The 26,995-nt window shown below is 49.0% G+C and overlaps 2 protein-coding genes across 5 annotated transcripts in view; one reads left to right on the top strand and one right to left on the bottom strand.

Annotated features, from left to right (window-relative positions):
• The first annotated feature begins 1,329 nt into the window (after positions 1 to 1,329).
• LOC113010293 (uncharacterized) lies at positions 1,330 to 4,748 on the top strand. 4 transcript variants are annotated; one of them, XM_080292393.1, is made up of 3 exons: positions 1,330 to 1,678; positions 2,376 to 2,450; positions 2,713 to 4,748. In XM_080292393.1, exons 1-3 carry the CDS (start codon positions 1,501 to 1,503, stop codon positions 3,645 to 3,647), a joined length of 1,188 nt encoding a protein of 395 aa, XP_080148519.1. In that variant the 5' UTR covers positions 1,330 to 1,500; the 3' UTR covers positions 3,648 to 4,748. The 4 variants fall into 4 exon arrangements, with proteins under 4 accessions (XP_080148519.1, XP_080148520.1, XP_026005093.1 ...); XM_080292394.1 differs by having other exon boundaries at positions 1,331 to 1,666; XM_026149308.2 differs by lacking the exon at positions 2,376 to 2,450 and having other exon boundaries at positions 1,331 to 1,678.
• A 670-nt stretch (positions 4,749 to 5,418) lies between these two features.
• The window catches only part of lamc1 (laminin, gamma 1), a 46,892-nt gene continuing 25,315 nt past the window's right edge, over positions 5,419 to 26,995 (bottom strand). The window contains exons 3-28 of the mRNA XM_026149130.2: positions 21,351 to 21,481; positions 18,457 to 18,623; positions 18,138 to 18,326; positions 17,451 to 17,568; positions 16,235 to 16,333; positions 15,959 to 16,095; positions 15,737 to 15,859; positions 15,280 to 15,469; positions 14,594 to 14,706; positions 14,302 to 14,523; positions 14,030 to 14,218; positions 13,532 to 13,780; positions 13,289 to 13,442; positions 12,900 to 13,042; positions 12,023 to 12,201; positions 11,793 to 11,949; positions 11,495 to 11,700; positions 11,328 to 11,407; positions 11,090 to 11,227; positions 9,239 to 9,383; positions 9,016 to 9,165; positions 8,823 to 8,937; positions 8,306 to 8,505; positions 8,066 to 8,224; positions 7,885 to 7,984; positions 5,419 to 7,745 (exon numbers count right to left, since the gene is read on the bottom strand). Of these exons, the coding sequence (XP_026004915.2) occupies positions 7,489 to 7,745; positions 7,885 to 7,984; positions 8,066 to 8,224; positions 8,306 to 8,505; positions 8,823 to 8,937; positions 9,016 to 9,165; positions 9,239 to 9,383; positions 11,090 to 11,227; positions 11,328 to 11,407; positions 11,495 to 11,700; positions 11,793 to 11,949; positions 12,023 to 12,201; positions 12,900 to 13,042; positions 13,289 to 13,442; positions 13,532 to 13,780; positions 14,030 to 14,218; positions 14,302 to 14,523; positions 14,594 to 14,706; positions 15,280 to 15,469; positions 15,737 to 15,859; positions 15,959 to 16,095; positions 16,235 to 16,333; positions 17,451 to 17,568; positions 18,138 to 18,326; positions 18,457 to 18,623; positions 21,351 to 21,481 (4,110 nt within the window). The 3' untranslated portion in view covers positions 5,419 to 7,488. The remainder of the gene's footprint in view (positions 7,746 to 7,884; positions 7,985 to 8,065; positions 8,225 to 8,305; positions 8,506 to 8,822; positions 8,938 to 9,015; positions 9,166 to 9,238; positions 9,384 to 11,089; positions 11,228 to 11,327; positions 11,408 to 11,494; positions 11,701 to 11,792; positions 11,950 to 12,022; positions 12,202 to 12,899; positions 13,043 to 13,288; positions 13,443 to 13,531; positions 13,781 to 14,029; positions 14,219 to 14,301; positions 14,524 to 14,593; positions 14,707 to 15,279; positions 15,470 to 15,736; positions 15,860 to 15,958; positions 16,096 to 16,234; positions 16,334 to 17,450; positions 17,569 to 18,137; positions 18,327 to 18,456; positions 18,624 to 21,350; positions 21,482 to 26,995) is intronic.

The raw sequence follows: 26,995 nt of genomic DNA, 5'->3' as shown, positions 1-26,995 counted from the left end.
AAGGGATTTTCCTTAAGGCAGGAGAAATTATCGCCACGAAAAGGAACAGTTTCGGCCATCGCACAGTGGAACAAATTCTCTTCTTAAATACAAATAAAAAAGGGTTACCTTAAATGCATCATGTTTTTCATTTGCAAGTTCATAAGCATTTTCCCTTTCCAGTTCACAATCAGTTCTACCCCCAGGTCAAAAATATGTCTTGGAAAATTTCCCTAATATAATATTATTTATAAATACACCCGTCTAGCGATTAACTGCATAAGTGCATGGAGGCGGGACCTCACAGCAGAAGCATACTCCAGAATGTGTTGTACATTATCATATGTATATTATATGTAATGTGGTATTTTTCAATTATTGTATTTACCAACATCAAGAAGTCACAAGCAAAGAAAGACCACACCATGATGCATGTTTAAACAAGGAGAGTTTACTGGTCAAAATTATTTATTAACCAAATAAACCACATTTTTAACCACCAAAGAATACACGTTCAACGCAACACAACGGCGGCCCAATATCAGACAGAACTCCGCTCTGTAGTGGGCAATCTTAATGAAGCAGTTGGTTTTATTTTGTGGATTCAAGCGGCTCTTCATATTTTTGGCCACCAGATGTCACCAGAGAGGACTGTGTTGAAAAGCTTCGAGTAATGAACCGTTTTTCAATACAAGCTTCAGAAAGCTTCATTTGGCCATCACTACTAAAGACGAGCCAAGTTCGCTTCCATTTGGCTGACAGAGGGTTAGAAAAGTCTGGGGCTCTACTTAGAGCCCCCGAGAGCAGCCAGTTGGCTTTTCTACCTTTAAAACCTACCTTTAAATCGCCCTGCATCGTCACAAGAGTTTGGACTTTTGCTCGTCAACATTTCAGCTAGTCTGTTTGATTTCATGAAATGAAGTCTTCGTCCTCTTCCTGCTGCAGGACGAGTTGGATTTATTAAAGCACACAGCGCCTCTGTGTGAGCGCGCACATCACTGACACCGACGTTTAAACCTGCTCCCATTCAACGGCACCGCCTGCAGAATATTCAGGTGAAATGTCAGAATAAGAAAATGCTTTATTTCCAATATTACTGTAGTTATTTTTGGGAGCGCTCAGGTTTAGAGTCCTGTAAAGGATCTGAACTCACCGATGACGGAAAGTCGCAGTCACACTTCATGTGCAGCTCTTATCTGGTTTTACTTTACCTTCATTAACCTTTGAACCAAAAACTCAGGACCGAAAAGAACGAGAAAACAAAAAAAGATCTCTCTCACACACATACACAGAGAGACTTGAGACTGCTAGAAAAACATTTCAAATCCACAAAACATATAAAATAACTTAAAAAAATATTCAAGGCTGCAGGATAACAGAAATATACAAATATAAGCTCTTATTGTGAAGTGTAAGTGGAACTTCCGTCTCCTGCTGTTGACGCAGCCGCAGTGCGCTGCAGGGACTAAAATCCGGCGGCTGCTCCCTGTTTTCGGCTGTTTTCGGGCTCTTCCGGTCAGCATGGCGCACCTGCGGCTCCTCCGCGCGGCGGTAACGGAGCGGCTCGCGGCGGCGGCGGAGGAGATCCTCGTGCTGGTGGAGAGAGTGATGGTGGAGCGCGAGGACGAGCTCATCCGCCTGTACGCACCTACGAAGCCCGCGACTGTCGGCGGGGACGCGCACACAGGTCCGGTCCAACGTGAGCGAGCTTCTGGTTCTGTTGTTTATTTTTCACAATAAAAGCTTCAGCGGAACGAAAACTGACAGACCCGCTAACGTCAAACTTCCTCACCTGGTTCCGCCCCCTGACGTCACAGGTTTGAGCTCCTCTGAGGGTGAAGGAAACACGCTGAACAAACTCTTTCATTAATCGGGTGATGTTTGACTCGAGCCGGCTCCAAGCTCTTTGAACAAATAAACAAACGTTCTGTTATTTCTGCTTTGGTTCGTTATCAGGGCTAGTTTTAGCCCCTCCCCCCCAGCATCAGTGAGCAGATCAACACAGGCTGACCTGATGGATTATAATAAATGAGTGTTTAATGTGCGAGGCTTTCACACTCTGAGTATAAAAACGAATAAAGACAAACGCAGGTGTTCTGATTTAATCATCGTAAAAGGATTGTAAAGTTGCTTTCAGACAACAGTCAAAGTTTCTCACTGAGGCTCTTCAGGTAGACTTCAGACCCTCCCACCTGCACTGAGGGGTCCTCCAGAGATCTGATTGGTCAGCAGGCAGGGAGACCTGTCCTGGGCTCGTCTATGGGGAGATGAATGGGTTAGCTAGCGTGGTTAAGTCGCCATGGCAACCTACACTGATCACACCCGGTGGCGAGCAGGTTATCTTCAGTGTCAGCTTAAAACTGTCACGTTCTTCCTGATTCTTTTATTCACGGCAGGGGTCTCGACCTCCAGTCCTCGAGGGCCTGAGACGTTTCCATGTGTCCCTGCTGCAGCACACCTGAATGCAACTAGTAGGTCATTAACAAGAGTACAGAACTTGACTGCATGCTGAAGTGGCGACCCCTAACCCCACTCAAGTAAATGCAAGAAAATTCAAGTGTTTGGAAAAATGTCCTTCTGACAATACATTTATTGCACCATGTTCATTCACTAATGAGCTGCTCGTCGATTTGTTTTCTGCAGTTTGTGGTTCTGTTTGTTTTCTTTAAGCTCAAGAATCTTGTTTCAAATATTCTCCAGAAATTAAAAAAAACACGCTCTCGTCCTCTGCAGACACTCAGCACCTCCAGGAGTCTGAGCCGCCGACCATCAAGCAGGAGCAGCAGGAGCAGCAGGAGGAGGTGTGGGTCGCTCCTCAGGCAGCAGAGGAGGATGTTAAACCATTCAAGCATGAGCTGCCTGAGGAGGAGGAGGCTCAGATGGTGGAGATAATGAAAGACGAAGCCCAGCCGAGCACTTCCTGTGAGGAGCCCGTTGCTCCTCCTCCGCATGGTGCTCCTGCTGTTGGTGAAGGCAGTGGAGGAGGTGGGACTTCCTGCAGCTGTAAAGTTTGCGGGATGAAGTTCAGCTACCGGGGCTCTCTGCTGAACCACGCCGAGACTCACGCCGCCACCGAGTGCTGCCTCTGCAGCGTGTGCGGCGAGCCGCAGGCTGACCGGCAACGCCTGCTGGAGCACCTACGGACACACCTGAAGAGCCACGTCTGCAAGTTATGTGGGAAAAGCTTCCAGCGGCGGGTGGAGCTGAAGGTGCACACACGCAGCCACACGGGCGAGAAGCCTTTCAGCTGCCGGCTGTGCGGGAAGCGATTCACCCGCAAGAACAACATGGAGATTCACATGAGGACGCACACTGGCGAGAAGCCGTACCACTGCACCATCTGTGGGAAGGGCTTCAACATCACCTCCTCCATGATCCGCCACGCCCGCACGCACACCGGGGAGAAACCCTACAGCTGCCGCATGTGTGGGAGGGGCTTCACGGCCAGCTCGGACATGAAGATCCACATGAGGACGCACACGGGCGAGAAGCCCTACACCTGCCCCGTGTGCGGGAGGGGCTTCGCTCTCAGCACGCCACTTAAACACCATATGAAGCACCACACGGAGGAGCGGCCGTACTGCTGCAGCCACTGCAACCGCTGCTTCAGCGACGTGTACACGCTGCGGCGCCACATGAAAAACCACGGTGAGAGTGCGGCGTCCTGACGGGTGGCGAGGACTGTGGGCGGAAATCACACTTCCTGTTTTAACCACAGATTGGGTGGTGCCACTCCGTGAATCAGGACTTTTTTTTTTCCTTTTATAATCTGGATTATTTATCAGGCGCTGCGGGGTCGACTGCCATTTGCTGTCAGTTACGGACCAATGAGAGCCCAAAAGTGGAACGAGGTCACGTGGGCTCGAGGACGCCGCAGACGCCACGGCCGTGACTTATTTCCTGTTAAAGTTCTGGAGGCCGCATTCACACCTGGTGCACTTTTAAACCTCCACGCAGTCTCACGATGATAAAAACCTGCGTGGTGTCTGCAGACCGCGGCTCACGGTTCACCTGCAGAAACACTTCTTCACGCCCTCTGGATCAGTGAGGCCCAGACTGTGTGTCATGGCCCTCTGGTGGGCCCTGAAGGTACTGCAGGCCGGACTGAGAGCTCATGCGCAATAAAAATCTCAGCTCAAAAGAGTTTAAAATCTTTAACATTCACACTTTCTAAACCTTTAGACAAGAAGAAGATTCAGTTTTGTACTCCTGTTAATTCTGACAGGATTTGGTTGATGACATCAGATTTTTCCATGAAAGTTTTCTTTTGAATGCCAGAAGAACTTTTTGACTCAGGTTTTACATTTTAGCTTAAAAATTCCTTTAAAATTTACACTGAAAGAATGAAACATCCACGGGACGTAAACAAGTTCCTCGCTGCTGTTCCTAAGTGATCGTTTTAAACATTTCTCAAAAGACAAGATTCAAAAACAGCACAGACACACAGGTCACGTGTCAGTTTCCTCTCATTTTAGTTTTTATTAAAGGCGATGCAGAAGTTTGAGACCCAATAAAATTTTCTTTTCATGTGATTTGCTTTGATCTGTGTTCAAAGGGAACCAGAGTAAATATGGTGTCAGTCTGATCAGAACTGATATTAATATTTTGTTTTATTTAAATGTTGGGATTTTTTGTGAAATATAAAAAAATGAATGCAGTGACCTCTGACCTTTTCAACAAATAAGACATCACTTTGTATATTTTATATTCAGGAATCTTTTGATGCACAAAAAAGGTTTAAATAAAGTTGATACAGGAGCTTTCACACAGCAGCAGCCCAGATGTTTTCAGGTGTCGCTTGATGAGTTCACCTGCTCGGCCCTCCGTGTTTGGTTTCATGACCTCAGGACGTCGGCGGTTAACTTTTGCGTGGTTGGTCTGGATGACGAGAGTTGGCAACAGAAAACACGTCAAACATTCGGTGTGCGCAAGGACTCAAACACTCTGTTTAGGAGGAAAAGCCCACGGATGGAAACATGCATGTAGTTATTCCCTCTTTAGTTCCCGGAGTTTTCCAATTTTCAGTCTTATAAAAACAAAAGTAAAAGCTAACCCTGCAGTTCCTCTAACGTCCACTGGAGGCTCCATGTTAAAATGTTTACAGTTAACACCTGTACAGGGGGAGGATGTTCTTACAGCTCACCTGTTTACATTTATTAAGGCTTAAGGTTTGCATTATTAGAGGCGTGGCCTCTTTGACCAGCAGGTGGATGGTGACAGAGGTGGGTGGAGCCGCTAGCTGTCTGCTGGGCTTCACTTAAGCTAACCCGACCCCTGGACCGTCTTTGTGGTGTTGGGACCCGATCCTCCAAATGTGTCTCCGTCATGCCTCCAGGAAACCAGCATGGCAGCCGTTGTAACACTAGCGCTAAGGCTCTGTGGCGTTTACGTCCATCTTTGTGTTACAGTCTGCTGAGAAAACAGGAGCACACGCGAACAAACTGTAGGAATTTATTTATTATTCAAATGTTACGTTTGGATTTACAGGCACGTGGGCACAAACAAGAACAAACACTCGGGTGGTTCAGGTCCTCACAGGGCTGCAGACGTGCGGCCCTGCACGCCGCGCAGCTCGCACATCACTGTCTGAGGCGACGTGGGGGGCGGTGCAAAACGAATAAGCGGTTCATTATAACTTAAAATACTGTTTATACATCACGTGAGCTGCACCACCTGCAGAGCGGCCGAATGGATGGAGGAGGGAAATAAAAACAGACAAAAGCCTCCCCAGCACTGGTCAGGGGAGGGGGTTTCAAAATAAAAGCACAATAGTCTAGTGGCATTTTAAATTCTGTTTGGGACCTGATTTTTAAACAACAAAAAGAAAAACCTGCTTCAGTACCGACACGAGGACAAAATGAAAGCATGGACGCCCTCGCAGGAACTTTAATATTAAGGCACAAAAACACTAATCAAAAGCTACTTTAGCCACATGTGACTTGTTAACTCCATTCAGTGAAATGACTGGTGAGGCAGGCCACGCCCACTCAAAAAACAACCTGATTGGTGAGAGGGTGAAAACAAACACGAGAATCAAAACACAAACGTAATGGTGTCGCTATGAGGCAGCAACACTGAGCCTTGTATACAAGCAAGCATAATAATAATAATAATAATAATAATAATAACTAGGCACATGTGATGAGATATTCATATTTATAGATATTTATAGATATTTATGCTGGAGGTTCCCGTTGATTGATTGTGATGGAGGCTGTTTGCAGGGTGGAGAAAATCAGCCCGTCCTGAATCATCAGATATTTACACACGACAAAAGTTCCTCACTCTGTGTCAGAATAATAAAAAAAACATTCACACAAAAATAGAACATTTGAAATAATTATTATTAGCACCAGTGTATCAGATAAAACTCTCGCTACGCAAAATGTACAAAGTTGCATAGTGTTGGATCGAGCCTGGAGCGAAGCGTTAACGCGTGACAGTCCAGACGGGAGCGTTGAAGCGTGGAGAGCGCGCCGAAGACGAAGCAGGAAAAGCCCCGAAAACACAAAACTGAAAAGACTTCCTGCCAAACACCTGCGACAGCTTATCGACACCGAGGAGCAGCAATGCTCGCGTCGCTCTCCCAGATCGTCTTGCGACAGGAAATCGTCAAGAACATCGAAATAACATCGAGATTTCATCTCATTGCAAGAAAGAAATCAGCGTTTTAGAGCCATTCTGGGTAAAAACGCTCACTCGGCATTTTATCTTTTTAACAACATCCTGAATCTCACATCTCTCACAGTCATGACGGCGCTTTCATTTTACCTTCGTAACTCGAGAGAATCTCCCAGGTTTACATCTTCAGGCTCAATATTCCAAGTTTTACATTTTTAATTTTTTGCAAGCTTGACGAGAAATCTTGATATCATCGCGATGCGTCGTCTAGAAACGAGTTTAGTTTTGAAATGTTTTTGGATTTCTGCGGTTCGTCGCGGAGCGGCCGAGTTTGCATCTTTAACCTGTTTGGAGGAGAAAACACTGTCGGAGGAGGTGCAGGATGAGGAGGTCTCCTGCTGTTTGCATGGGCACGTAGCTTCAGAGGAAAAGCGAGGGTTCCTTCACTGTGTTTGCCGGTTAGAGGAGGCAGTGGCGTTCAGTGAGCGGACGCTGCGAAAGCGCCCCTGGGCACGATGGGAAATGGCTGGTGGGACACAGAAAACAGAAATGTGGGCAGAGCTTCCTGCGTCGCTCAAACTTCCTGCTGTGGAGCAGACGGCTGCAGTCACGTCGGGTTTGTGGTTCTGGTTCCTCCGCACGGCTTCTCGACGCCGTTTAGTTCGTTCGAGCGTAACCACGCCCCTGCGTCTCGGGAAAAAAAAAATCAGCTGCTTCTCGGCGGCTGAAAACGTGATCATGGTTTCACACGTTGGCTTCTGTCTCGTCAAAGAAAAAAAAATCTGAAACAAAAAGTGTTTTTGGTAAAAGGCGGCGTGCTCGCCGGAGTGTTAGATGTGAGTGTGGGGCAAGGGGCGGGGCTAGAGGAAGAGAAGGGCGGGGTTAGGGTTAAGGATTCTCCAGGGACTGCGTGTTGAAGCAGCCTTCGGGTAATGTGTTCTTGATGTCGTTGAGGTTGGCGATGTCGGCGCGGATCTCGCGGATCTGCCGGTCATAGTCGTTGATCATCGCCTCCTGAGTCTGCGCCACGTTGTTCAGCTCCTTAAGCTTCTTCTCCAGGTCGCTTTTGTCCATCTCGCCCTTGGCCTTCTTCAGCGACTCGTCGATCTCATTCAGTTTGCTCAGGTCGATCTTATCGATGTTTCCTGCACACGAAACAAAACCACAGTTAGTTTCCCCGTCAATCGCTCAGTTCTTTAATTAAAAAGGCAGCGTTATGGTTTCTCCCGAAGAAACGAGTCATTCTCAGAAGTTCAGGTGCTGCAGCTCGACTGGTGTTCTTACCGAGCTGGTTCATCAGGTCCGTGATGACCTTCAGGACCGTCTTCACTGTACTCTTCGCTTTGCGGGCGTTATCCTCGGCGTCCTTTGCACTGTTTGAAGCCTGAGGACAGGAACACGGATGTTAAACTTTTTATAATGTCCGGAGAAAGAGTCTGAGAGTTCAGTGACGAGCGAGTCGTACCATCCCCGCCATCATCATGTCCTGGTCGGCCTGGGCCTTCTTCTCCTTGAGCTCCTTCTCTGCGTCGGTCAGCTGTGCCATCAAGTCGTTGACCTCGTTGTCGAGATTGGTGGTGTCCTGGAAGGCTTTTTCCGCCTCCTCTTTGGTCTTGGCGGAGCCCTGCGAGGACACGAGTTTAATCACAGTGAGAGGAGAGAAACCGGCGAGCTGACACAGGCCAATGACGAGCCGCCGCTTTACCTTCTGCACATTACTGGCTATCCTCTCGGCGTCCTCCGCCTTGCTCTTTGCCTCTCGAGCATCGACGGCAGCGTTGCCCAGCGCCTCCTCCGCCTGCCTGGTCTTCTCGTTGGCGGCCATGATAGTGGCGTTGATGATGGGGATCTTCTTCAAGGCTTCCTCTGCGGCGGTCTTGTTGTCGTTGACCCTCTTATCAAAATCTGCAGGAAGTCAGAGAGAAAAACCCCGCAGGTGGACGAGGATCAGAGTTACGTGACGAAAACGGCTTTATTTTAAATCTCCGTGCAGATTTTTACCATCTCACCCGGAGCCTGAAGCAGAAATGGTGCATTTCAGGAAAATGGAAAAGGGGACGCATTACAAACTATTAGCACCTTCAAGAGGTTTTTTTGTTGTTAAAGTCAACTCAAAGCCTCGATGGACAGTTTTACAGGATTTTTTTTATTAATTATCTTGTTTTGAACGGACCAATAACGCAGCACGGACAGAAACCGGTGAACGGCGGACACTCGGGTACCTCTGAGGTTGTCCAGGATGTCCTGAGCCTCCTTAAACGTCGCCTGGCCCTTCTTCGCCGCCTCCTCGGCCAGAGCTTTGGCGGCGTCGGCTCGAGCGAGCAGCTGATCGGCCGTCTGTTGCACAGGAAGAGGAAACAGTTTTGTGTGTTGCGTTTTTTTCTCTTGAGAAGCTCCCAGAGGCCCTGAACTCACCTGCTGTTCACTTTTGCCTTTATCCAGCAGTTTGCGCACTTCCTGCTCTTTGGGCTTCAGGTCTTCTCGGAGGTCGTTGTACTCCTTCTCCGTCTTATCGATCAGCTTGTCGACGTCTGCCGCCTCCTTCTTGATCTTATTGGCATCCTCCTGAAAACAGAAACGTGAGTTACGACACTTTTCCTCCGCTGTTTCACATTAAACTGCGGCGTCCATCTCTCACCTCCAGGGCCTTGGTGTCGATCTGCGGGAGGCTGGTCAGGTTAGCGAAGAGCTTCAAAGCTTTGTTTCCGGCCTCCTCGGCCTCGGTCTGAACCTTGGTGGCCTGTTTCTCCAGCCTCTTGGCCAGTTCCTTCGCCTCGTTGTACCTGGACAGGACACAAAACACAGACGATCAGGAAGTCTGCTCAACGACTCTTCCTCTTCCATCTTTGAAGGAAATGTCTGACAACAAAAATCACTCTGGATCTGAAGCCAGCTGTGAGACCAAAGAACGAGCTGTACGTTTCTGTCCTTTCCAAAACGATCTGATGAACAGCTTGCTGGATGCACGAGAGCCCGTGTGGACGAGCTGCAGAGCATCAAATAACATTAAAAGAATCCCAAAAACTTCAGTATTAATTCCAGCGATTGGCATTATTATGGTATTATAAAGGGATGAAAAATGACTTTAAGAAGCAAAGTAACGACAAAAGGAAAATGACTGAAGGGGCGGAGCTCTAGACTAACGGGTCGCCACGGTTGCACTGGTGCCGCACCAGCAGAAAAGTTAGGCGCACCCAAGTTTTTCAACCGCATTGCTGAACACCGCAGTGTTATAATAAGAGAATGAATAATACAGAAAACAGATTTGAGATGAGAAACTGTTCTTGGAGTACACACACACACACACACACACACACACACACAGCGTGTGTGAGTTTTATTGTGGTGGAAGCAAAACAGCGACGCTCAGAGGGAATTCATGACGATGTTTATCAGATGGTTCAGTGAATTTTGGTTGGCGAGAGACAAAACCTGCAGCTCAGAATCAACACAAAAAAGACGTAAACACAGCGCGGACCCGACGCATCAGCGAGCTGTCGGCTTCCAGCCCCGACGGCGTGTCCGTGTACGGGCCGTCGGGTCAGAAAGCCGAAACAGAAAACTGATTCTGATGCTTCGGGTCTGTGTTTCCGTCTTTGTGTGGAGTCCGTGTGCCTGCTCTCATTTACTGTTTGTGGAAATATTTAACCTGAGATTCTGGCGTTTCTGGCCAAACACGGTTATACTTAAGTCGATTCAGGATTAAATGAATCGATATCGCTTTATTCAAGCTACTCACCTCCCTCTCTGCCTGCACTTTCAACTGGACCACGGCCAATCAGAGAGGTCCCGCCCCTGACTATCTCTGATTGGTTTAGACAACGATAACGTGCGTCTGTTGTTGACCACACGGAGACTTTCAGAGTTGCAGACACTTTTTCTTTTTTTACTCAAACAGTTGGTCGATGCGGTGCGACCTAAGATTTTTTTAGTTGCACCATTGAAAAATTTGGTCACATTTGCACTCCAGAGCCCTGGGGGGAGACAAACTGGCCAACAAAATGGGATGCAAAGAAACCACCAAGGAGTTCAGAAAGTTACTATAAAAATAGTTAAAAATGAAAAAAAAAAAAAATTCCTCACAGCTATAATGACCAGGAGACACAATATGACCACAAAGAGATGCAAAATGACCACAGAGCCGCGTATAATCACTACAAAGGTCCCAAGAATGAGTCGAAATAAAGCAAATTAACCACAAGAACAAGAAAAAAATAGAGACTCAAAAAAAGGGATGGAATAACTGAACAGATGTGACCGAAGATTCAAAAAACCACAACGTGGACAAAACCGAAGCAGGAAGGATGAAAAACAAATGAAGGGGAGACGAAACCTCCAAAAAACCTCCACAGGGCCAAACCGAGGAGGATTTCTCACACAAAGCAACAAAAACCTCACAAATCAAAAACAAAAAGGCAAAAACCACCTGTAACCATGACGGCAGGGAAAAACTAACTAAAGTGAGGTTTCGTCAGGCGGTGGGACGTACTTCGTGTTGAGCTCCTCGATCTCCTCGCTCGTTTTCCTCTCTTTCTCCAGAGTCTTCTGCAGCAGGTTGTATGCTTTGTTGGACGTATCGTTGGCGTCTTTGGCGATCCTCTCAATCTGGTCAGCGTCCATCTTGTGTCTGCAGGGAGAAAAGTCCAAACGGTTTGTGTCTTTGACGAGTATTCAGGTTAAGGTCAGGCCGTCAGCGCGTGTTGATGACACGTGTCGTGGGGTCTTACTTGTCGGCGAGCTTCCGCGCCTCCTCGGCCAGCAGCGTCAGGTTGTTGGGCGCTCCGGTGCCGCCGGGCGGTTTGATGTCCTGTCGATGACATCAGTCGTGTTTTATAAAAAACCCCAAATGCCTTAGAGCTCGGTTAGTCGCCATGGAAACAGCACCCTCACTCACCACTTTGCTGATGGCGTCCTTGGCTTTGTCCAGCTCCTGGCGGGCGCGGTCGATCAGGTTCTCGGCGTCACGTACTCGGCCCCGGGCGAGGTCGGCCTGAGTGCCGGTGTCGTCCACTGTGTTTCGGATGCTCTTCAGACGGTTCCACTGAGTGGTCAGAGTGTTGTTGATGCCGTTTAGGCGGTCCAGCAGGCCTTGGTCCGCTTCTGCGGGGTCAAAGGTCACAGACATTCAGTCTGGCTTTCTGCTCAGCAACAGGAAATAAACTGCAAACGTCAGATCTCAGTTCAGGTCTCACCTTTGCTGGCCTTGGCTTCCTCCAGCAGGTCCATGATGGCCCTCTCTGCCTCCTTCAGACGATCCTCGAAGGCCTGATCGCTGACGGTGTCCTGACCCGAGCCGAGGTTATCGATCAGCGTCTGCAGTTCGTGAAGCTTCTGCCTCTGCTGGTTCACCTGGACGCGCAGACAGAAACGTTAGCTCCTCTGTGCGAGGAGAGCGAAGGCGTTGCCTCGGAGTCGGGCTCACCTTGTCTCTGACCAGACTGTAGCAGGAAGGACACTGCTGGCAGCCCGGCACCGAGCGGTTGTAGAAGTAATTCTCCTCACACATGTCGCACCGAGCTCCGACGAAGCCGGGCCGACACTCGCAGCGACCGTCCTCCTTACACTGACCCGACACGGAGCCCTCGGGGTCGCAATCGCAGGCTGCAGGAACAAAGACGAGGACGTCAGTCCATTAATAACAGCTCTCATACACACAGCACAGCTCGTCACCCTGAACGCTCAAAGGATTCTTAAAGTTACAGGACTCGGTTTTGTCTAACACACAGACTCGAACTCTGCCTGATGTGATGGAAGACGACGCGGCTCAGACCTGCAAACTGCAGGCTGAATAAAGTTGAACTTTACAGTTTGTTAGAGCAGAGAAGGTCTGAGTCTTCACTGAAGCAGGTGCTGCAGCGTCCAAGTGTGCAGGAATGCAAACTGGGATCCTGCCTTTCAGTCCCAGTTTACTCCACACTAACAGACGGCGCGCTGTGACATTACAAACTGCTGTGTTTACCTTAAACAGGTATCAGGGTTAAGGAAGTTCTCAGAGGATCTATTCTGGAGCCGTACAATATGATATCAAAAACAGCGTGTTGGCAGGTTGGATCTGTGCAGGTGCAGAAACTAGATTTAAACACTTCCTGGTGCACGGTGCACCTCGTGCACGCAGTTGATGCAAAGCCCTGAAAAGCTGATCATGGCTTCATGTTTCTGGTTCTAACAGACCTGAGCCGGTGCCTGCTGACCTCCGACCGGAGGAGATCCACCAGGATCTATTCTGGGTCCTGTTCTGTTCACGTAACGCTAAAACGTCACAGCGATGGACTCGCTGTGACATTATCGAGTTTCCTCACGTTTGCATCCAGACACGCTGAAGCCGAAGAAGTTGGTCTCGCAGCGCTCGCACCGAAGGCCGGTGACGCCCGGCTGACACTCGCACTGTCCCGTAACGATGTCACACTGGCCGTTGGTGGAGCCAATGGGATTGCAGTTGCACCTGTGGGGGGGAAGTAGAAGAACATCATCTATGAGTAAACAACACAATGAAACACGTGCATGTTTGCGTTTTCCTGGAAGAATTGCTCAGAATCGACTAATCACAGGTTTCCAGTCAGCTGGAAATGAAAGAGAATTTAAAGTTTATCGCTGTAAGCGTGACTAAGACTGAGGTTTCGTGCCGTGAGCCCGTGAAGGCGCTCAGAACCGAAGCACAGCTACAGATGTGTGGGCGTGTTGGACGCACCGCTCGCAGCCATTCCCGCTCCGCAGGTTGAAGAAGCCGGGCATGCAGGCGCTGCAGTCGCGTTCGGCCACGTTGGGGAGGCACTCGCACTGACCCGTGCCCTGAGAGCAGCTGGTCTGCTGGTTCCTGGTGCCGAGCGGCGAGCAGGCGCAGGCTGGGGACAAATCAGAGATCACACTGTTTCCTCGCTGCGCTCGCAATTCAAACATCACGGGAAGGATTTCGGTTTTGGACTCCTCTTACGTTTGCACTTGTCGGCAGGCTCGGGGGCCAGCGCGTTGCCATAGAAACCCTCTTTGCAGCGGTCGCAGAAGAAGCCGTCGGTGTTGTAGATGCATTTGAGGCACTCTCCGTTCTCGCGGTTGCAGTTTCCGACGGCGTTGGGGTCGATGTTGCCGCTGCACTTGCAGCTCCGACACGTTCGGACTACGCCGCCGTTCTGACCCAGAGGGTCGCCGAAGAATCCATCATCGCACAGCTCGCAGCGCTTACCTGCACACAGGTGAGGTCACGTGATTGGCACACATAACAGTTAATCAAGGAAACCTATTTTTAATCACTTCATGAAACCTACAGGGCACCGGGGACACGCCCGACACCGGCACAGCATGGAAGAACAACACACCTCACACTGGACTAATGGCTACTCTGAAAGCTGAGGTACGAGGTACTGCTATGCAGTTTGGAAATAAAGAACAGTACAGTCTGGGAACCATTAGCTGACAGTTTAGCATCTGGTACCTGTAGTCCCAGTGGGGCAGTTGGTGCACACCACCTCTCTGGTTCTGGGAACGACAGCGCAGGTGGCTCCGGGCGGGCAGGGACATGGCTGACAGTCACCTGGCGTTCCCTGGGTGGCGTCGCCATAAAAACTGTCCTGGCAGCGCTCGCAGCTCAGACCGGCCGTGTTGTCCTGACAGTCGCACGCTCCTGGGTGGAGGACAGAAAAAGCAGCCCTGAGTATTAACGAACCCATCACTCAGCCCTCTGTGACGCGCTGACACCACCCTCACCTGTGTTGGTGTTGCAGGTCTCGCTGTGGCCGTTACAGTTGCACGGCTCGCAGGAGCTGAAGGGTCCGAGCTCCGGCTGGGCGCGGCGGTATCCAACCGTGCACTGCTCACAGTGCTGACCCTGGTAACCTTGAGGACACGTGCACTGCTCCACCCAGCGGGCCGGGACACCTGGTCCCCGCCTTGCTGTCACCAAGGAGACATCATCCAGGTAACCAGCACCTGGAGGGTGTGAGTGATTAGTGAACAATAGTAGACGATAAGAGTGTGTGTGTGCGTGCACGCTGCATACTCCTGTCGCTGTAGGTGCCGCGGATCTTGATGGCCGTCAGGTTGTGGAGAAGTTTGTAGAATTCGGCGTGGCTGATGGTCGGCCTCCAGGGGTAATCTGTGCTGTCGTGGAGCCTGAACCAAATTTAATCCAGACCAAAGACAAAAGCATTGAAAAGGAAAATCAGATTATCAAATAATCTACAGGGTTTAAATCAGATGACATCATCAGCAGATTCTGAAACAAATCCTGAGAATCATACAAATATCACAGCTTCATCCAGATTATTTGCAAAACAAGGAGGACAAAACAGATTACCACCAAACCTCTAACTTAATCCAGATTAAGAGAGTATTAGTGGAGTTTAATAGTAATCACCCCGCGTTCACAATTCAACTAATCATTTTAAATCTTATGACCAAAATATTTTCAATTTAATCCAGATTAAATGACTATGAAGAAATTAACAGCAAATAATCTGTGTCAGCAAAACGTGTCAGGGACTGCAACCAGACAGTCCAGATTAAATCAATCTATGTGAACAGGTTGTAAATAAAAACTGCATGATTATGTTCAGATTATGAGTTTAATTTACACCCAAAACTCCAGATTAACGCTGAGAGCAAACGTACTGGTGCAGATTATCTGCTCCAGTTTGCTGGATTAAATACTGGTTTTCACTGGGAAAGCAACACACGGCGCCTCACCTGAACACATATGTCTGCGTGTTCTCATTGGGGTAGGAGTTGCCCTGGGCGATGAGGGGGACGGCCACCCGCAGGTTCGCCCCCTCTAGCACCAGATCCTCGGCCGACAGACGGCTGTCCCGCCGGTCCACTCGGAAGTTCAGGGTCAGGTTCTGCCCATAACTCAAAACCTGGTTCCCCAAAAACTTCTCTGTGACACAGAAACGAGTCAGAGTCACCGACCAATCAGCAGCAGCGTCACACAGGGACAAAAACAAATCCATGTTTTGTTTCTTGCCTCTGAGGTGGGGCCTCCACCTGTGTGTGGACTCCTGGGTCTGCACCCAGAACGCCCACCAGATAATCCACAGACGACTTCTACAGAGTCAGAAACGACCAAACCGCCAAAATAGGCCACCCCCCTCCTCCTCTGCTGGTGTGTGTGTGTGTGTGTGTGTGTGTGTGTGTGTGTGTGTACCTGGTGCCACAAAGTAAATGGGGAAGTAGTCCTCTGAGATGAGGAAGATTTCCTGTCCGCTGGATGACCACTGCACCTGGCCCCTGGCTCCATCACGCTCCTGACCAGTCCACTGCTCATCATCTAACACACACACACACACACACACACATATTAGCGCATGTACAGTGGAGTTAGAGTGGGGTCATCTCTGTCCTGAGTGGGGCTTGCAGGCAGTGTTACCTCTGCTAAAGTCAGATTTGATGGCGTGGACGCTGAAGCCGTCGGCGCTGTCGCACACGGACGAGTGCTGGAAGCAGAAGCATGGCGTGCAGCCCTGAGGGTTGTTCTCATCCAGGTTAAAGTAACCCAGCTTACACCTGAGGGGCACAAGCAGCAAGAACACACCTGTGACGTGCTGCTGCACGAACTGCACTTTCACTCGCTGCATGTTAACGGAACGTGTGTGGGCGGGGCTGTGGGCGGGCCCCGCCCTGTGTGGGCGGGACTGTGCGTCACCTGTCGCAGCTGAAGCCCTCCACGTTGTCTTTGCAGCGACACTGACCCGTGTTCACGTCACACTCCTGCGTGCTGCCTGAGGGCGAGCAAGAGCACTGCCTGATGGGGGAGAGAGAGAGTCAGACTCATCAGGTTTTTTGTTTGTTTGTTTTCTCTTTCTTTTGTTGTTGTTTATTTGTCTGTTTTGTTAGCTTGGAGAAAAAAGGGGCATAAGTTCTATCAATCTGTAACAACCATGATACTTCCTAATAAAAGATGTTTGAAACAGTTCAGTCAGCAGGGGGCGCTCACAGCTCAGTGGTCATTCTCCAGCAGCCAACCACACTTCAGCTCATGTAATCGTGACCCTTGACCTGACCCTGTTTCCTCCTGGGTCAAAGTTCAAGTTCTTCTTCACTGAAACGGGGTTTAATACTCCTGACGTGGGAGAACGTCTCCTCTTTGGACGGTTCAGTTTGTCTCTGAGACGTCCGGCTTCTCTCTAACAAGCTGGCGCCGTGCAGCTGACAGCTCCGCTCAGCAGAGTCGTATCTGACCCACACAGGAACGCCACGGCTCCGTCACCTCCGGCTGGACTGCCGGAGCTCTGTGGACGCCCGGCTGCTGGACTTCAGAGAAAAAGCGTGTCAGCTCAGAGGACGGATCAGCTCGGCCTCTCACCTGAAACCCAAAGGTGGCCGGGCTCTCTGTTACTGCCCCCCACAGAAAACCAAACACAGGACAATTTAAATCTGTCTTCAGTCCTGATTTATGTCCAGTTTTCTTCTGCTCCGACTTTATTGTTCCAATTTTTTATACATGATTTCATTTTTTAAATGTTTCTCACGTGGGGCAGCTCGGTGTCGCGACCCTGAAGAGGATGAGTGGAAGAGCATGGACGGATTTTTCACATCATTGTGATTTCTGCTGTTTTTCAGTCGAGTTGTGCTGCTGATGTGTTTTCTGCTGTTTCTGGAGACCTGGAATGTAAATGCGCCTGAACTGGGAAACCTCCTGCTCTTTCAAACCTGCTGCAGAAGGAAACGTGACTTCCTGACCGGCTGACGGCTGACGTCAGTCACCAAACAAGCTGGAAAACCAGCGAGTGACAGAGATACTCAAAGTGTTTGCTGTGAGAGAGCCGTGCACCCAGCAGGAGGTCAACCTGAGCTGATGACCTCTGCCGGGCCACGCTCGCGTCTCTGAGCTCAGCTGATGTTTGGGGTTAGCGGCGTACCTGCAGCCGGCCTCCGTCAGGCTGTGGTGTCCCGGCTGGCAGCGGTCGCACTTCTCTCCGGTCACTCCGGGTTTACACGCACACATGCCGCGGTCATCACACTGAGGGGACACAGAGCCTGCACGCACGCGCACGCACACACACACACACACGTTAACCTCCAACCACATGCAAACAATCAGCTGCATTAATGAGCCGTCGCAGTGCAGAGCGGTTGGAGCAGCTGGCTCACATTAGGCGGTGGTTTCCTGCTGCGCTCCGTTAAAAACTGCTGAAAACCACAAAGTCCATGCCTGCGGTTTCACATGTTTTCACTCAAACATTTACAAAATCACCAAAACTGATCTTTAAACCTTTTCTGCAATTTGTGTTTCGATTCTCTGCAAACGACTCGACAGATTTCCTGAAAAATCACAACAGAGACGTCCGACAAACTGACACCAGAGAGAAAAACTGCTGCAAGGAGTCGACAGAATGTCAAGACGGGTGACAAAGAGCAAACAAGTGATTTCAACGTGCTGCAAAAACATCCAGAAGCATCACGAACACAAACATTTACCACATAAACACAAACAAAGGCCAAAAAAAGATCAAATAGAGAAAATAATCAGCAAACACTCGAAACAACGCGAGAACAAACGATCACACTCACACACACACACACACTCTCCAGTGTGCACCACTCACCGACGGGGTTGCAGAGGCAGGGCAGGCAGCGGCTGGCGCCCGGGTCTCTGTAGTAGTTGTCGAGGCAACGCTCGCAGTTGGGGCCGTCCGTGTTGTCGGCGCAGTTCCTGCAGTGGCCGCCGTGACCGGTGGCCCGGTACAGCTCGGCGTCGAAGAAACACTCGGCACTCTTCCCGCTACACTCGCAGGCTGAGAGACGGAGAGTTTCACAATAAAAGACCCGAAACAGGTAACAGTGAAAAAGTTGAAGATGCACCAAAATCTCTCGTGACGCAGTGAAATCATCGGTGACGGGGCAAACGTGCGGCGGCAGACTTACGCAGACACTCGTTGGGGCTGTCGGCCGTCGCTCTCCTCCAGGGCCGGTCGTTGAAGAACGGTTGGCACTCTTGGCAGTCGTCGCCGGCGGTGTTGTGTTTACAGTTACACACCAGCCGTCCTCCATCGTTCCTCGCGCACTCGCTGGCGTGGCCGTTACACTTACACCTGGAAGTAGAGAAGCACACCTGTCACACCTGGACCAGGTTGCTGCTAACGCTCACACACCGTCATTAAAGCTCAACTCTTTGTTCAGTTTACTGTCGTCATTGTTTTCGCTCCCGATGAGGTTTTTCCGCTCTGCAGCTCCGAGCAAAGGTTTTCTCAAACCTCCCGAGGGAGCGCAGCCACCCGCCTCAGCAGGACGGGACTTGCTCAGCAGCCACCTTTGGCTATGGTCTCAGGTGTCTCTTGGCAGCGAGCTGTTGGAAAAACTGACAGTGGGAAGGAAGAGAGGCCTGGGTTCGTGCTCCGAGCTGTTAAAGCTGCACCGCCTCGGGCTTACAGCACTGAGTCAGTGTGCAGCGGGTTTAATACTGTAAACGTGCAGACTTCAGCATGCAGCCTGAGCCCTTCTGGAGCTCACGGCACAGAACGAAGGAGCGATAAAGCAGCGCACAGATAAACAGTCAGCGCGACTCACGAGCAGCGCTGAGGAATGTGTCGGAGATACGCCGCCATCTAGTGACGCACAGAACCTCCGTGGGACAACACGTCCTTTATTCTCCTGCGGTGAGTGCGAAGGCTTCAGTGAGATGTCCCCACAATCACTCCTCAAGAGCAGAAGGAGGCAGTCTGTGGCCGTTAGCGGGACAGAGCCACACACTTTTGTGCAAAAGTCTCGAGTCCTTTCTTTATGTGCTGCTTCAAAGGAGCCAAACTTTACTGAGGTGCTCTCGAGTTCGGGATTTCTGAAGCTCTATCAAAGTTTTTCTTTGGACCACCGAGCAAAGAACCAGTTTTAAGCTCTTTGTTTCCATCGGCCCGTCGCAAAAACATCGTCTGCTCCCATTTCTTTAGTTCAAATGAAAAATGTTAGAGATAACAGTTTGACAACCAAGTATTTTTACACCAACGAGGTGATTCTCAGAGCTGAAAGCCTGGCTCACCTCGGCGCAGAGAAAGGACACCTGTACGCATCACTCCGCGAGGCTCCTGCCTACGATAGCCGTAATGCTCCGATTGATTGTAAGTGCGCCGTATTTTCCAAGAAACACGGTAATAACGACGGCCCGCTCGCATGCGCTACCAAAAATAGTGCTTTGTTGTGTATCTGAGGGACGAAAGCCAAACCAGTTCCACACCACTGAAGCTGCAGCATTTTAACAAACCAGTTCTGGTTCAATCGTGGTTCAAGAGTTGGGAGTTCGCCTTGTAATCGGAAGGTTGCCGGTTCGAGCCCCGGCTCCGACAGTCTCGGTCGTTGTGTCCTTGGGCGAGACGCTTCACCCGTAGCCTGCTGGTGGTGGTCAGAGGGCCCGGTGACGCCAGTGTCCGGCAGCCTCGCCTCTGTCAGTGCGCCCCAGGGTGGCTGTGGCTACGATGTAGCTGCCGTTTCATTTCATTCATCCGTTTCATTCAACGATCTGCTTTCGCCCTTCTCATTCTCCGTCACCGCCATGTGCGTATGAAAACACTGCACATGCGTGTTTTACCCATATTCTATCGCCATATTTCATTTTCTTATCGTTGCCCAACATTATACCAGTATCACCGTGAACGGTTTGATATGGCCCAGCCCCAGCATGCACACTATAGAAGACCTGGACTGATCAGTGGAACCGTTCTGATGGGAAATCTGATAAATCTAGATTTGGTTCAGGGAGGAGGTCGGGACAGAGGTCCTTCTGTGCAACAAGGTGGAGGCTCCATCGTGGTTGGAGCAGATTTCAGCTGGTGGGATCAGCCTGACGGAGAAGAGCTCCGAACGATACGTAAAGAAAGCAGAGCTCACGCTGTGCTGAAGGAGGTCACACCAAAGATTCACTCACGAGCCCGTTAAACTCCGTTTTTGGATTAAAAGCTGTATTTTCACGTTTGCACACAATTCAATAAATCGCTGCGCCCGCTTCACAGCAAACTATAAAGATCATCGTCTCCGTGGCTGTGTCCTGGGTTTACACAGGATCAGAAACCTTCCTGGTTACACATAATTCACAAGACCTCAAAAACAGAAAGATTGTTGGAGGTTCAGTCGAACCCGAGCAGGCACGGAGGGAGAAGCATGAAAGAAATCCTGAACATCACACATGTTAAGCTGGATTTAAACCCTTTGCTCCCTCCCGGCCAAAACGTGAGCAAACGGGAAAAACTCCAGGTGATCTTCTGTCCAATGAGCAGCGAGCTGCTGCACGAGTTCAAGGAGTTCAAAGGAGCGTTCATGAGCTGTGTGTTTGCATGAATGAGTCACTGGCAGAATTGCACAATGAAAAGTGTTGATATAATAAAGTGCAGATAAATCTGCCCACAGAGCTGCCAGCTGAGCACGCTCAGGTAGATCCAGGTGAAGGTGCAGAAGGAAAATCTCCTCCTGGGACAAGTAAAGGTTAAATCCTCCAGGTGCTCGGCTCGGGAATCGCCCCTTTTCTTCCATCCGTCACGGCTGTCGGACCGCCTCATTCCGGTTTCCCTATAATCTGGCCCTGCCGGCTAGGAATTTCAGGAATGCTGGCGGTGTAAGGGAAATGTGCTCCACATTCAAACAGATTATGGCTGCAGAGTCGTGCTCCGTGCAACACTCGAGTAATGCCTATCGAAAACGAATTCTAGTGTGGATCCTGTGCTGGTCACAAGGAAGCGGACCACACAGTGACACGGCGGGACCTGACCGCAGAGCAGAGCTCCGCCGGAGGACTCGACTGAAAAACAGGACCTGCAGTGAATCTGAGGCTTTACCTTCCTCCCACCGCGAAGTCAGAGATGGCGTAGTAGTAGGACTTGAGGACCTTGGGGTCATTGAAGACCTCGTCTCCGAATGTGTTGAGCCGGTTCAGGGTCACTCTGATGTCGGTGGCCGTCACCCAGTCCTGCAACAGACACAACATGGATGCTGCGTTAGACACACGAGGGCAAACAGAGGAGCATCACCTGCCAACGGAGCATGCTCATACACCTGACCATGCTCTGATGTCCTGATTGGCTGGAAATAATTTATGTCTTTATGATCCAACTACTAAAGAAATATTTAAAACTATTTGGTTTTTCTCCCGTTTATCCAAACAGCTGGAACGATGTCACTGCTGGATGAGCCTCAGCATGTTTGTGCCGATTCTGCCCCAAGAGTGATTTAAGATCACACTGAAGAGAGCATGACTACCTCACCCAGTAATCTGATTACTTTAATTAAACTCAAAGCAAACGCAGGCGTGTGAAACATCCTGGTTTTTGTACTCTGCAAACAGAGAAGTGGTTTCAGTTCCAGCTGTGGGAAAAACAGTGACGCAGACACCAGCAGGCCCTCACACTGTGACATTTCCACAGAAATGAATTTATTTTCTTGGCCTTACGATACAAGATCCAGATGGAGGGAATTACTCAGGACACCTGTTGTGTTTCAGAGGATAAAGAAAGTTACTCAACATCCCGCCTCGTGGGAAAGCCAGCGATAGCTCCGTTCAGCAGGAAGCTCGTCAGGCCCGAAGCTTCGGAGAAGCTGAAGACGAAGCGACGGCTCGAGGGGAAAGTGGAGCTGAATATAAGCGAGCTGGCCCGCTGTCAGACCTGCTCCATGTTTGTCCGCCCACTCAGAAAAACTGTGACTTCGCGCATGCCTGTTAAATCCTCGGACAAGTGCTGGGAATGTGGAACAGCCTGCGACTCACAGGCTCGGAAACAGGAAGTTTACCTGTCCTGAGGTAATCCTGTGAAGACCCTCACAGGAAACAAGCAGAGCATAAAGCCTTGAAAGCACCGAGCACGACGGTTAAATGTTGATGTAACCGTGTCACACATGTAGCCTGGTAACACAGCCGACCGGCACTGAAACAACTTCCTGGGTTCATTCCCAACATGAGCAACACAAATAATCTGCTCTGAACACGACAGCCGGTTCCTGAAACATGAAGCTGTGCTTTCTTGTTATAGAGGCTACTCCATGACCAGGAGCTCCACAGACTCAGCGTGCCGGCCTCCACCACTCTTGGTTTTTAGAGCCAGATTTCTCCTTCACTGGCTGCCTGTTAAATCCAGAAATCCTGCTCCTCATCTACAAGGTCTTAAATAATCAGGCCGCTCTTCTGTGGACCAGGTGACCCTGAATCCTCCCTTAGTTATGCTGCAATAGACGTAGGCTGCTGGAGGATTCCCATGATGCACTGGGTGTTTCTTCTTCACTCACTATGTATTAACAGACCTCTCTGCATTGAATCATATCTGTTATTAACCTCTGTCTCTCTTCCACAGCATGTCTTTATCCTGTCTTCCTTCTCTCACCCCAACCAATCACAGCAGATGGCCCCACCCCTCCCTGAGCCTGGTTCTGTTGGAGGTTTCTTCCTGTTAAAAGGGAGTTTTTCCTTCCCACTGTCACCAAAATCCTGCTCACAGGGGGTCATATGATTCATATCATATCATTTTCTCTGTATGTATTATTGTAGGGTCGACCTTATAATATAAAGCACATTGAGGACGGTTGTTGTGATTTTGCGCTGTATAAATAAAACTGAATCTAAATAAATTGAATAGAGGCCACGCCCCTAATGCAAACTAATCTAGGCGAGTTATAAAGGAATGCTGGAGCCTCCAGTGGACGCTACAGGAACTGCAGGTTTCTCACTTCCATGATGGCGTCCTGAGACCAAAGGCTGCTCTTTGAGGAAATGCTGGCCAATGAAGTCACAGCTATACTGTGTTTCCTCCTTTCAAACCCTCCACATGTGCATTACTAAGTTGGTCCCACAGTCCACCTTTATCCAGACACAAAACTTCTAAGATGCTCAGAGAAAGACGGCATTTATGCAGAATTAGCTGCCACGTAACTCTGTTACACTCTGATGTGATCGGTGGAGCGATATCAGCCGATTAGGAAGCTGTAAACTCATTTAAACGCTGATAAAACAACCAGTTCATTTTTTTATTGGTAATATTTTCAGTGTAACCTTTGACTATGTTTCAGTTCAGGCAGTCTGCCCCATCACATGACCCATCCCAGTTTGGAAAAGCAATCAGCCGAAGCCTTCTGGAAAAGCATTTTCACGGCTCGTCATTTCCTCCCTTGCTTCCTTCGAGCCTCGTACTTCCTCTCCGTGTAAATGAACAGATTTAGCTCTGCAGCTCAGCTCTAAACTTCCTTATTTGTCTCGCTGGCATCGAGCTATTTATACCAAAGCCAGGATCTTTTTGGAGGCGGCGGCCTGCCGGAGGCGTCAGACGGCTGTTTGTCGCTCTGTGACATTCCTGCTGTCTGTCATCTCTGAGCGGGAAATAACCAGCAGCTGAGAGCGTCCACCTCAACAGGCAGACGATCAACCATCACGGCGTTAAATACAGCCGAGAGCTGCTGGCACAAGTGTTTACAGGCCCGACTTTTCACCTCTAACTGTTTCTGAGTGAGCCGCAGAGAAATGCAACATCCCTGATTCACCCCTGCTGGACCATCCTCACCGAGGACTGTGGCCTTAGACATCCACAGGATCTTTATTACATTTAGATCGATCATTTTATTCTTTCCTGTCAGACTCACGTCTGCAGCTGCTGAACTATAACCCATCTGCTGACCAACGACACCACATTTACTCCACTTTGTGCTTCCACGACAAAAATCAGCCTTAAATGTCGCGACCGTTACATGAAAGTTAGCTAACATGTTAAAGTGGCTGATGGAGATGTCACGCTCCGGGTTTCTTTTCCTACGGTGGCCCCGAGGTGGGAAACCCCTTCAAAAAACAGAAAACACAACGTTTTGGAAAAGATAACGAGACATGGCAGATGCAGGAAAAGGACAGGAACAGTTTTTTATTTTTGAAATGAAGTGAACCAGACTTCCTGTTAGCTTGCTGATGTCATTTCCTGTCTGAGCTGTGTCCTTCGTTTCAAACAGACTGAGCTCAAAGGGTCTGAGCGCTCTGCTCGTTTACGGCATCGTGTTGGAATCGACGTCTTTGGGTTTTTAACCAATGTTTGGCTGAAACGAGCCAGCAGAGGGCGCCACCTCCAGTTACAGGCGCAGTGACAGTCTGTTCCCACGCTTTTAGGTGTGCGCTACAACCGGAGCTACAACCGTTAATGTTGCGTAACGTGGCCCCAGCAGGCTCACTGTTCCTGAGTTACACATTCTGGAAACACCCGGGAAGACACAGGTACGTCTGCAGCTAGGGCTGCTCGATTATGGCAAAAATGATAATCACGATTATTTGACGATATTTATTTAACCCTTAAGACCTACCATAGAACCAAGTCCGCCAGAGCTTATATTATTTTTTTTACATGTTGTAGTGCCATTTGTGGGAGCATTTCAAGTTGCTATACATCAATACAACTGTTATAGCCCATATTTTAATAATATGTATGCATTAAGTCCATAGTAACTACATTAATTGCAAAAAAGTGCAATAAACTACAAAAAAAAATTGAAAGTCGTTTTTGTTTTGTTTTTTACATATATTTCTACTTGGAGAAATTTAAGAGGTTTATCCCTCAAAACTTTAAATACAAAAAAGTTGCAAAAAATAGTTTACAACAACAGGAAATTTATTTTGAGTGTCTTCATAGTTTTATTTTGGAGATACACCAATTTTTATATACTGCAGGAAAAACAAAAAACAATCCTATGATGCAAATTTGCAAAGAAAACAGCAGGTGCATCAAAATAAACTATTCCCAGCAGTGCAATTTGAGTTCTAAGCATCCCAGCAACTATTCAGAAAAGTATAGAGTCAAACATGACTTATAAAAACACCAGTATAGGCTTTTAAGGCCTACAAGTAAAAAACTACATTTCCCGCGAAAATGACGTCGCTTCCGGTTTCGAGCAGGAAATGGCGGACATGCGATAGTTCGCGCTGACGTCTGTTTCAATGTGGGAAATGTTAGGAACAGCTGATCGGATCGGCAAAGCGTGTTTCTGAAATATTATGTTTTTGTTCCTGCAAGCGCTTTTTATGCAGTTTTTGCAAAGCTTTATGTGGAAGGAACCCGTGACCGAGGACAAGCTGATGGCATCAGATGTAAGTGCAACTCCTCCGGTTTCATATGCAAAACAAATTATTGCGCTAGCTTACACGGTTCAGGTTCTACAGGGATTTAAAAATAGTTATGCAAAACGGAGCGTGCTGCTCTGACGGCTTTAAAGGGTTAACAATGACTTTAAAAAATAATATAACATAGTGTGCAACACCACTGAAGTTTTTTTTTTACCTCTCTTTTCAACCAACAGCAGTCACTCTCCTCTCCAAATAACTTCTGCTTAGCTTTCCGAGCTTGCTCTTAATCATCCGGTCTCCAACCTTTTTTGCGCCACGGACAGTTTATGCCCGACAATATTTTCACGGACCGGCCTTTAAGGTGTCGCGGATAAATGAGGGAGGGGCTAATAATCGGCTCCGTCATTTTTAATGATCGTTGAAAGCCCAGATCGTAATCGTGATTAAAATTCGATTAATTGAGCAGCCCTATCTGCAGCTGACGTCGGTCGGCTAACGGAGACGAGTCGGATCTTTCGTCCCGGACGCTCACAGCGCATCTGGACAAAATCCCAGCAGCACTTTCAGGACATCTCTGGGAATTTCCCCCTCTTGGGCTCGAGGAAGAACGGATTAAGATTTCAATCCGTGGAGCAGTTTTAATGTGGAAGACTTGACACGCTGCAGACTAAACAGCTGAAGCTGGACGTTTATTCCACCTCTAAAATAATCACTGGCTGCGTCTCTGCTCGCTCTCGTTCGCCTCCTGACAGGCTGTTTGTTTCCAGGCTGAATGTTTGTGATTCCCGGAGGACTTCCTAAAACCAAGCAGCATTCTTCCTTCAAGAAAACACATCCCGGGCGAGGCCTCCACACTGGCACGGAGCTGCAGTTGATTGATGGCAAACAAATGTTCGCTACAGTTTAGACAGCGGCGATTTGGAGACGAGGCTGCTCCGGCTTCCTGGATGGGACAGCGTGAGGATCTGCAGCTGCTGGACGGGCCGGATGTGTTTATGCCGCATGAATGTCGGAGATGGGAGAAGAACCGGCCTTTAAAACGGTCAGCAGATAACCGGACCAGCTGCACTTTTTAACAAGCCTTCATCTGAGCCAATCGACACCTGAACCTCCGTCGGGGTTTAGTTATCTGAGGTTAAGGCGGAGAGCGCAACAGCAGATTTGTATTTTGAGTTCCTCGGATCATATACTTCCTGAGTTAATCACCAGCACACAGGTCACGTCAGGTCATGGCTGGTGGTTTATCATCAGCTGACTCTTCTCAACGTTTAGTCTTTGTTTTAATATCGTCTTTAAAATCAAGCCAAACTTAAATAAATCAAATGTTCTAAAATAGGAAAAGACTGAAAAATAACACGAAAGCGTTTCAGAGTTCGTGGGCTTCGGCTTTTTAAGGACCGA

Source organism: Astatotilapia calliptera, chromosome 18 (assembly GCF_964374335.1).
Source record: "Astatotilapia calliptera chromosome 18, fAstCal68.1, whole genome shotgun sequence".
In the NCBI taxonomy this organism is placed as follows: domain Eukaryota; kingdom Metazoa; phylum Chordata; class Actinopteri; order Cichliformes; family Cichlidae; genus Astatotilapia; species Astatotilapia calliptera.
Note: the sequence above shows the minus strand (reverse complement) of the source record. Positions and strands in the feature narration are given on the sequence as shown.

Bases quoted from the DNA above. Each gene is read 5' to 3' on its own strand.
- LOC113010293 (XM_080292393.1), top strand. From the start codon at position 1,501: ATGGCGCACCTGCGGCTCCTCCGCGCGGCGGTAACGGAGCGGCTCGCG. The intron at 1,679-2,375 runs GTGAGCGAGCTT...TATTCACGGCAG, and splicing joins GCACACAGGTCCGGTCCAAC to GGGTCTCGACCTCCAGTCCT. The intron at 2,451-2,712 runs GTAGGTCATTAA...CGTCCTCTGCAG, and splicing joins AGCACACCTGAATGCAACTA to ACACTCAGCACCTCCAGGAG.